General features: G+C 34.9%; 1 protein-coding gene across 1 annotated transcript in view; it reads left to right on the top strand.

Moving 5' to 3' along the window:
- LOC107704487 (GATS-like protein 3) overlaps nucleotides 1–9,917 on the top strand; it is a 21,142-nt gene extending 11,225 nt beyond the window's left edge. Inside the window, 7 exon segments of the mRNA XM_016507420.1 lie at nucleotides 1,109–1,302; nucleotides 2,863–2,998; nucleotides 3,684–3,807; nucleotides 4,177–4,229; nucleotides 4,232–4,285; nucleotides 5,307–5,401; nucleotides 9,061–9,917. Of these exon segments, the coding sequence (XP_016362906.1) occupies nucleotides 1,109–1,302; nucleotides 2,863–2,998; nucleotides 3,684–3,807; nucleotides 4,177–4,229; nucleotides 4,232–4,285; nucleotides 5,307–5,401; nucleotides 9,061–9,129 (725 nt within the window). The 3' untranslated portion in view covers nucleotides 9,130–9,917.
- Nucleotides 9,918–11,203: the final 1,286 nt, after the last annotated feature.

Genomic DNA, 11,203 nt, shown 5'->3' with positions numbered 1-11,203 from the left:
AATCATTAGGATATTAAGTAAAGATCATGTTCCATGAAGATATTTTGTAAATTTCCTACTGTAAATATATTAAAACATTATTTTTGATTAGTAATATGCATTGCTAAGACCTTCATTCGGAAAACGCGAGTTTTGAGCAGTATAGAGTAGCGCTTGTTGTTTGTCATGTCTCCGGTTACAAATGTAGACATGGTTTTGTTTACACGGCACGATGCAACGCAACGCGTAAAAAGACAGTATAAGTCATTATAAGCCGTAATTATGTACCCACTGGATGCAACAAATTTCTCATTTATAATGGGTTTTAATGTTTTTGTCTCATCGCTCCGGCCAGGACACGGCATCACAATATGGTAAGGGACGTATGGTAAGAGTATTCGGCCAATCACAACGCACTAGATAGCTGGCCAATCAGAGCACACCTTGCTTTTCAGAACGATGAGCTGTGTAAAAATCGACGCATTATAATGTACAATATGTGGAAAAGAATGTTTTTTTAACCTTAAACCGCATAAACACATTTCATTACACCAAATACACAAAATAATGTTCTTTTTAGCAACATCATATGACCCCTTTAAAGGCGATTTTCTCAATATTTAGATTTTTTTGCGCCTTCAGATTCCAGATTTTCCAATAGCTGTATCTCAGCCAAATATTGTCTAATCCTAACAAACCATACATCAATGGAAAGCTTATTTATTCATATTTCTAAAAATTGACCCTTATGACTGGTTTTGTGGTCCAGGGTCACAAATGTCTCTACTGTCAGTTTTGATAAAATAATACATCCTTTTTTTACTCAAACTGAATGGTAGCTCCTCTTTCAGTGCAAGGTATTATGAACTACCAGGTAAAAACCACAAGTTTGATCACTTAGAAAAGCAATAGCTCACGGTCACCTCTCCTCAACAAGCAGTTCAAGTCTGTAGAACAAACAGTGCAGGATGAGTTTCTCAGTTGACGTTCTCTACTAAAAATGTTTTTGTTTTTTTCTACAAATATGTTTTAAAATGTTAAGGAAATGAACACAGGAAACCGTTTTAAAACTGGTACATTATATTGATACAGTCTCCTGTATGTCCTCTATCACATTCTCTTCCTCCAGAGCTCAAGCCGTCTGAACACTTACAGGTGGAGGGCTCCACTTGGTTCCCGCTCAATGTCGTCTCCAATGGCAACGCCTCCAGCAGCTCACAAGCCGTGGGCGTCACCAAGATCGCCAAATCTGTTATCGCTCCATTGGCCGAGCAACATGTGTCCGTCTTCATGCTCTCCACCTATCAAACCGACTTTATTCTGGTAAGCGAGTCTGCTGTGTTTCTGTGATCACTGACACTCACACATATCTAATTTAAGCTACATTTCTTCAGCAACATTTCTAGAAATACTTGGATGTGTGTAAACTGCGGCGAATGCTGGCGGTTTTCTCGCAGAATTGGGCTACTTTAACACTGTTGCCGGGGGTTGAAGCGACCCCAGGAACGTGTATTTAAGCCCCTGGAAGGTTATTTTTACCGGGGGACCCCCTCGAAATGCGATTGGGCTAGATTTGGGCTAGTTTTGAGTAGCAATTGGGCGGATTTTGTTGTGAAAACCTGGCAACCCTGAATGCTGGAAGTATTGTGTCAGTGAATTAGGGCTGCTATAGATAACTAAAGCTAAGAAAAAATGCCACGACTTAAAATAAATGTTAGCTGCAGTATAATGCAAAAAACAATAAAATGACAAAATCATGTAACAAAAAAATTATTAAACTTTAACTAAAACTGAAAACGGAAAATATTAAAAATCTAATTGAAAAGTTTGATAGTATATCATTGATACTAAAATAACACTGTAATGAATAACCATAATATTTGATGTAATTAGATCCTGAATAATGATAGTCAAGCGGGAGAAGTTGGAGCTTTCATAAAATGTATGAGTTTGTTGAAAACATGAACAGGTTTTTTTTTTGTGAGAAATTGATATTTATGGTAATTCTGATATGACATAAATGCAGCAGTATTATTTTCTTAATATTATGTTATTTTTATTAATTTTTTTTTTCGTTAAAACTAGTTTTGTGTTTAATTAAGCAAAGAAAGCAACAAACAGATGTGGAGCTGGCGGACATTTGGCTGAACCTAGAAACACAGAACAGTGTTAATAAATAAAGTATTAAGGAAACAGCAGCATGAACATGCGCTAAAATCAAACACAACTGCCTGTTGTAAATGTTTTACATTTTCATGACCCTTTTGTTTTAATAAGTTGGTAGATGTGTAATGAAAGTTGTGTAATGTTGATTGGCCTTTGTGCATTATATTTTCAAGGGCAGTGATGCTTTTGTAATAAGCTAATTTACAGTTTTGCTAATACCTATAGAGCTGTGTGGGACAGAATCTATATTTTATCCTTGTTTAAAAACGTACTTTTATTTATTTATTTATTTTGTCTTTCTAGGCTGCTTGTCCAATTTGCATGAAGTTTTGTTTGTAAAAATATCTGATTAAATAACTTAAAATTAAACCGGTTAAAGTGTGCAATGAAACTGTGGCCTAATACTGACTAATTGAATAATATTTCTTGAATGCAAAGTCCGAACTTTACAAAAATTTTGTGCAAGGAATCCACACCAAATAGTCACCCACACGGGGTGCTACAACAACAACAAAAAACATTCATAACTGCTTGATTAATATATTTGCATTTGTGGTGTTGTTGTTTGGCAACAAGTGCTGCTAACAAAAATAAAAAATGCAGTAACCAAATAAAAGTAAAGTACAGAACAAACATGACCACCTCATGGAGTGCCGTTAGGTGATTTGTATAAAACTGTATGTTATTAACATACTAAATGGGATGTTTGTGTTGTAGGTGCGAGAGAAGGACCTGTCGGTGGTGGTGGAGACTCTGTTGGAGGAGTTTAATATTTTCAGAGAGGAGGGAGGAGAGTCAGTGCCTGTCCACAGTCAGGACGCCTGCAATGGCCTTCAGCGAAACGGCAGAGAGGGTGAGACCGCAGTGTAAGAAAGGCATAGGCCTATACACTACCAAAAAATGTTTGGGGTCGGTATGAAGTCTCTCCAAGGCTGCATATATTTAATAAAAATACAGTAAACAGAGCAATGTTGTGTTGTATTATTGCAATTTCAAATAGCCGTTTTCTATATGAATATATTTTGAAATGTATTTATTTCTGTGATCAAATCTGACTTATTATTATTATTATCAGTGTTGAAAGCCATGATATTTTTTTCCAGGATTCTTTAATGAATAGAAGGTTCATAGATGAACAGCATTTATTTGAAACAGAATTTTTTTGCAACAATATAAGATGTCACTTTTGATCAGTTTAATGTATCCTTGCTAAATAAGTGTTAATTCTTAAAAAAAAAAAAATAAATACTGACCCACAACTAATGTAATGGCTTTTTGAAAAGGTCATACATAATATGCGAAATAATGAATTTTTTTTTTTTTTAAGAATAGTCCATTATAACATGAATACACTACTAGGCTATCTGATTGTATTAACACTTTGTAGTGTGTTATAATGGATTATTTTCCCAGTGTTTTGCATCGAGACACTATTAAATTCAATACCAGCTCATGCACGAAACAAGTAGTAGTAGTCCAAGTAATAGTATTGTTTTTCCCATTTTAAAGCGAGTGTGTGTGTGTGTGTGTGTGTGCAGTTCCACATGCAAGAGTTCATCCAGTGCTGATTCCAGAAAATCAATTTTGCGTAATGAGCTTGGATCCGGACACACTGCCAGCGATCGCCACCACCCTCATAGACGTTCTGTTTTACTCTAACAGGTATGAAAGCTGCTGTTGCTGCAAACTCGTGCAGTGATGCTGTCTGCATCTCAGTTTTGTTTTGACTTTTGTATTTCCTCTTCAGCAACACCCTTAGCTGAACAATACTGTTTTAATATTTCGCTGCCACTAAGAGGCGTCTTGAACCAGATCACAGTTTATCACACATTACACTGCAGGGGAAAAATGGGGTGAACTATGTCGCTTTTTTATACAATTTGTTTACTCGGTAGGAAAAAATAAGAGGTAAAACTGTTAATTCTAATTAAGAGTGTCTCTTATAAATTGCAATTAAAATGTTTTTTTTGGTGTGCAGTTATTTCCCTATGCATGTTCAATTGTAACAATTGTGTTTGTTTTCTCCTGCAGTCCTAAAGAGGGCGCCAGTGTTGATCAGGACATGGAATGTATCAAGTTCTTCTCCTTTCTGGTGAGCTCTGGAGGATGGTGAGAATAGGAGGGCAGCCTCTCGGTTTCGGTGAGCTTCATTCACCATCAGATACCTTCTTTTGGTCATTTGAATGCAGCCTGTATCATTTAGCAATGCCAGAATGTATTGCAGCGAGCTCAGTGAAAGAAAAAAAGGAATATAAAAAATAAATTATAAATATACTTACAATTCGTTCAGCATTACAAGGTATCAATAAAAAATGTGATCTTTTAAGGTTACAGGATTACATGTACTTGCATGTTAATAACAGTAAATTATGCACAATTACAAATATAAACCAAACCCTAATCTTAACCCTAATTAATAAATGTTACTCAGTGCTTTATGTATTTAAATATTCATATTATCTTATATTTAATGTATTATTCATATTAATGTAATTTGGTCCTTATTCTAATAATTTAATTCTAATAATTAAAATAATTTTTAATATTAAATAAAAGGTCATTTCATTTAAATAAAATGATTGAATAACCAATTTTTTTTGTGTGTTTATGTACTTTTATTATTTTTAGAGTCACAAAGAAAATAACAAAACGCTTACTAAAAAAGATTAAATGTTTTATTTGTTTACATGCTTACCATGTGACCGTTAACCAACATTAGAGAACCATGAACATGCAAATGTGTTGTTAAATTATTGAAATAATAACTTGAGATTCAAGGGAGACATCAAGTAAATGGTTTACTTCAAAGAGGTTCGGCTGACAAAAAAAGTTTGGGAATTCCTGGCTTACTTGAGTCTCCCATGTACATTTTGGAGCATTTTTTTTGGTTTGTCACATAGCTGCTGACTATGTATAGCATTCAAAATCAGTCACTTATGAGCTTCTGTTGCAGTTAGGATGCATATGTATTGTGTATATATAAATAGCTCCTTTAATGTTTTTCTGTCTTATCCAATCACTAGTCCATACAACAGTGAAATCTGTTCAGCTGAGTGATAGATGAGTGAACAAACACATCAGATTAAATCAGAAAGTCACATCTCTCCCACTTATTTGCCGTTATCTCACTCTCTCTGTCTTGTTTTTTTTTTTTTTTTCAGATGAATGTGGGATAGTCGCTCAGATCTCTCAGCCTCTTGCAGACAGTGATATATCAGCGTATTACATTAGCACCTTCAGCTTTGATCATGCTCTGGTAAGTCATTTTGCCCCCTTTTTAGCTCTGTGTAGTAGTTGACAGGGCATTAATAATGTACTGCAAAAACCACATCAAATGCAGTGAGTACACAGGTTCAAGGTAATAAAAGTCCCTGATCACCCTGTGTGCGTTTATTTTGCGATAATGATCTGCTGACATTCAGTCTGTAGAGGTTATGTGTCTAGTCTACTGCATTTATATTTAGTACATTTGAATCATTTGTGATATTTGTGTGACACTGAGCAACATGAGGATAGATGGGCAAATGGTTGCCTAGTAACCAGGAAACAGAAGAATTCCAGAATATGATCTGATTGGACGATTTTCGCAACACTGCCGCCTCTGTTTATTTCCATGATGTCATGTGAAATCAGATCATCTGGTTGTCCTTGCTTCCTATTCCTTTCCTTTTTTCCTGGAAACCGGCAAGTATTTTAGTTTGGTTCCCTATTGAGTAAGTTAAGTTGTTCTTACTCCTCATTAGATCATCGTTATCATTTAATATTCAAATGTGCTGTCTTACAAGTCTCTCTGGAATACTTGCTTCTGATTGGTGAATCACAACATTGTGCATGGAAAGTCAAATATTTTTGTAGATTAGTAGTATATCGCAGTTCAAATCGCAATCCCAACATATGACAAAATAAGCGCAATATTTTTTGTCCAAGTCGTGCAGCCCTATATAGGCTATGTATACACAGTGCTGGGTAGATTACTTACAAATTGTAGTCCATTATTGATGTAAAAATTGTAGTTAGTAAACTAATCTATCAGTTTACACATTTTAGATAATGTATTCTGATTACTTTTGACCAAACGTATTTACCACATAGTTTTGAATAGGAATGTTTTGTACCATGTTGATATAAAAATAGAAAGAGAAATAAAATGTATTTTATCCTAATTTAGATCCTAAAATGTATTCTGAAGTTAATTAAAGGTCAGTCTGGGATTTGTTAAAAAACTGCAGGGGGTAGTTGATGAAAAGCGAATTCAGTAAATCATAAACGTGTTAACATAAAAAAAAAAAAACGTTTAAAATAAAAGCAAAAAAAAAAGAAATATTTTATTTGTTTACCTGCATGTCATTGTGATTATTAACTGACATTTAGTCTCGGCCTCAGACGTCACGCCCACGGACCGTTGGCTAAACGTCTGATGCATACGGCACACAAAAGTGGAAACACTTCAGGAGTTTCGAAGTCGTCGTCGGATTGGTTGAATTCTACAGGATTTCCGGTAGACGTGCGTGGTCGCGTTCTTTAACGTTCTGCCTGGAAACAAAGATGCCGTGACACCAAACACCCTCACGAAAGAAGAAAGCCGTCGTGTTTACAACTGTGACGACGAGCGCTTATCAGGATCAACTAAACGCTGGATTTTCAAAAGTATGTGAAATATTTAAAGTTCGCGGCATAGAATCTTTAAAATACGTCCGAGAGTTTTACACACTGTTATTGTGGCGACATTTCCACGCCCCGAAACGTGACGACGAACGAAATGAACTGTGATTGGTTGTTTGACATGTCGGTCAAACGACTTCATGTTTCCGGTAGACGTGCGTGGTCGCGTTCTTTAACGTTCTGCCTGGAAACAAAGATGCCGTGACACCAAACACCCTCACGAAAGAAGAAAGCCGTCGTGTTTACAACTGTGACGACGAGCGCTTATCAGGATCAACTAAACGCTGGATTTTCAAAAGTATGTGAAATATTTAAAGTTCGCGGCATAGAATCTTTAAAATACGTCCGAGAGTTTTACACACTGTTATTGTGGCGACATTTCCACGCCCCGAAACGTGACGACGAACGAAATGAACTGTGATTGGTTGTTTGACATGTCGGTCAAACGGCTTCATGGGCGGGCCTTGGCCAATGAAAGCTGCCATGGATTCCAGACCTTCACCCGTCAGTCTGAAGGTCTGGCTACGCGAGACTAACTGACATTAGAGAAGTTGAATATACACGAATGTGTTAAATTATTTAAATATTAACTTAAAAGAAAACATTTTATCTGCTTATTTGTAGGTCATGTGACCATTAACCTTTTAGGTTACTACCCTGCACTAGCAATACCTAATTTTAAAATAAAAGCAAACAGAATTAAACACTTATTAAACCTTTTAGGTCACTACCCTGCACTAGCAATACCTAATTTTAAAATAAAAGCAAACAAAATTAAACACTTATTAGATTAAATATTAGATATTGTATCTGCTTATTTGTAGGTCATGTGACCGTTAACATTTTAGGTCAAAATAATGTTTGCATAATATGTAATCATGTAATCCATTAAAAAGTAACTGTAAATTAATTATAAGCATTTTAAAAAGTAATGTAATCTAATTACAAGTACTTCATTTTTGGAATTTGATTGTGAAATCTGGGTTACATGTAATCAGTTACTACCCTGCACTGGCAATACCTAATTTTAAAATAAAAGCAAACAAAATTAAACACTTATTAGATTAAATATTAGATATTGTATCTGCTTATTTGTAGGTCATGTGACCGTTAACCGACATCAGAGATCCATAAAGCTGGAAATGTTCAAATCATTAAAATATCAGCATATTTTTTCGGCTGGCATACAAGTTTTGGAACCCCTGCCTTACAGTAGCATGTTTTTTTTGTTTGTTTGTTTGTTTTCTGACACTCAAGATGCCCCAGAAAAGAAGCATCCTTCATGATTCATTCGAAATCAGAGAGACGTGATTCAGTCTTCAGTGTTTTTAGGAAGTTTTTCCACACAAACTTGAATAAACCGTATGCAGAATTGCTATATATAGGGCATGGCAATGATGTAATCCTTCAGTGGAAGCCAGTAAAGTCCCCACCTCCAGAATCGTGCCTTCACATGACCTTACTGTAAAAGAGGAAGCACGAAGAATGCTTCATACCTGTTGGCATTCCAACTTGTGCTACTTTCTCATGACCTTCATCGGTTTCTGTTTATCTAGCTTTTGTCTACCCCTACTCTTTGTCTGTTGTGTCACAAATACTTATACTTACAAAATAGTTGTATTATTATTTAAATTGTTTAAAAATATATATTTTTATTTAAATAATTTTTTTAATAATAATAAATATTATTACATTTTGTTGACTTATTATTAATTTGTGTTGTTTTATGTAAATGTATTTATTTTGTTTGTTTTTGTTATAATATTAATACTAATAATGCTAATAATAATAATAATTATAATAACATTTTTATATTAATTAAATATTCATAATATTATTCATTTGTATTATTTATATATTTTCTAAGGGTCATGCTGCCAAAATTGTGTTTAAGACATTTGTGTCGACATTTTAAATGTTAAAATACTTTTTAGAAATACTGTTTTGGAAGGATTTTTTCATGAGAAACTATGTAAATATGTAGTAGCTCCATGCATGCATCTTTGTGTCTCTCCATAAATACCTCTGCACATCCATGCATGCATCCGTCTCTGCGTGAATCCATGAACCGTTATCGGTCTGAGCTGATCCATGTGAGTATGAGATGATGCATCTCTGTTTATGCCCATCCTACAAAACTCTTCATACCAGTGTGTGTTGTTCAGCTGACAGCATGTGACATCTCTGAAAAATAGTGCATATTTGGATGGGACGTAATCATCCTTGTGTTTTTGTCATCTTTTTTTGTCTCAGGTGCCGGAAGAAGATATAGTGAGCGTGACCGAGATGCTTCAAGCTCAGAGGAAGGATATGTCCAGTTGAATGCATCGTCAGCTTGGAAAGGGTAGAAAAAGTCCTTAACGGTGGATGGTAGATCTTATTTGAGCCACTAACACACAGTATTACTCCACAAGACTGTCTTGGCATAACCAGAGGTGCTTCAGTCAAAGCATTTGAGAGCTTAGGCTTAAAACAGGCCTAAACTCAGAAAACTGGCATTTTGCTTTTGCAGAAACGGCAGTGCTGATTATATGCCATTGCTGAGAATCAGAGTATTTACATGATTCGAAAGGACATTTTTGCGGCATGTTAATGCTTGATTATTTGAAGCACATTTTTCTCAATTGAATTAGAAGATTTATTTCTTCATTTCAGGGGTAATGATAACGCAGGATGTTCTGCAAAAATCATTATTTCTTTGAGTATTGCACACAGAGGTCTTCCAGTATTGTCAGAATCAGTTTTTTTTTTTCTTAAGTAAGCCTGTTTGAGGTCAAGCAAAAGAAATTTTATTGTTGTAGCAACTTTTGGTGTCATTGAAACATTGCACTTAGAAAAGCAGTTACTGGCAGTAAATATTTGGATCACTTTTGAATCAGCATTTCAAACATTTCTCGCAAATACCGGAGTCATGCTGTTGTGTGTGATCTTTTCAAATCACATTTACACCTAGTTGTGTGAATCTCTCAAGAACAAATCCAGCTCACATTTCACCCCCAAAACGAAATTCTGTTGTAATGTAAATTTGATAAAAATTTCCTCACCCTCTAAGATGAGGGTGTTATGGAAGCATGTTTCTGCCACTGAATAAAAAATGTAAAAAAGGTTATTGCGACTTTTTATCTCACAATTCTTTAGATTTTTTTTTTCAATTTGACTTTTTTCACAGAATTGCGAGATATAAACTCACAATTGCGAGTCATAAAAATCAGAATTGCGAGATATAAAGTCACAATTGTGAGATAATTCTGATTTCAATCGCAATTCTGACTTTTTCTCGCAATTGCGAGTTTATATCTCAGAATTGCGTAATATAAACTCACAATTGCGAGTTATAAAATCAGAATTGTGAGATATAAACTCGCAATTCTGAGAAAAAAAGTCAGAATTGTGAGTTTATATCTCGCAGTTCTGATTTTATTTCTCAGAATTGCGACTTTGTCTCGCAATTGCGAGTTTATATCATGCAATTCTGACTTTATTTCTCAGACTTGCGAGCTTATATCTCACAATTATGACCTTTTTAACTCGCAATTGCGAGTTTGTATCACGCAATTATGAGAAAAAAAGTCGCAATTACCTTTTTTATGTTTTATCCAGTGGCAGAAACGGGCTTCCATAGGGTGTAGATATCTAAGATGTAGATAAGTTTGTTTCTTCATCAGAACAGATTTTGAGAAATTTGGCATTACTAATGGATCCTCTGCAGTGAATGGGTGCCATCAGATTGAGAGCCCAAACAGCTGATAAAAACATCACAATAATCCACAAGTAATTCACACGAATATTGTGATGATTTTATCAGCTGTTTGGACTCTCATTCTGACGGCACCCATTCACTGCAGAGGATCCATTGGTGAGCAAGTGATATAATGCTGAATTTCTCCAAATCTGTTTTGATAATGAAACAAACTCATCTTCATCTTGGATGGCATGAGGGTGAGTACATTTTCGGGTGAACGGTTCTTTTAAAATCTAAAATTACATAATTATTTGAACATTATTTTTTTTTACATTATAGGAAAGTATCTACACATTCTATTATACCTGCTGCATATCAGGGTTTGTTTTTACAGTACAAAATTATTGTATTACAGTAGTGAGAATCAAAAGAAAGAGTAATTCTCACCTACATTTAAAAGTACTCAAAAGTAAAGTGGACACACAACAGTAATGGGAATTTGAGAGGAAATGTGTGTAATTTGTTTTTTTGTGAGATTCACCCATTATTGAGAAATCCAATTTTTGGAGAATGTTTGGACATGTATGCGACTTTTGAGTCACACATCATGAAAAGGCATGAATAAATAAGTACTTTAAAGTTTATCAGGATCTTTTGAATTGGCAGTTTGCCCACAAATTGATAAGAATTATGAGGTTTAGTGAGGTCAGGTTC

This window comes from Sinocyclocheilus anshuiensis, unplaced genomic scaffold (assembly GCF_001515605.1).
Source record: "Sinocyclocheilus anshuiensis isolate Anshui unplaced genomic scaffold, SAMN03320099.WGS_v1.1 scaffold117, whole genome shotgun sequence".
Lineage (NCBI taxonomy): Eukaryota > Metazoa > Chordata > Actinopteri > Cypriniformes > Cyprinidae > Sinocyclocheilus > Sinocyclocheilus anshuiensis.
This window is presented reverse-complemented; position numbering and strand designations above follow the sequence as displayed.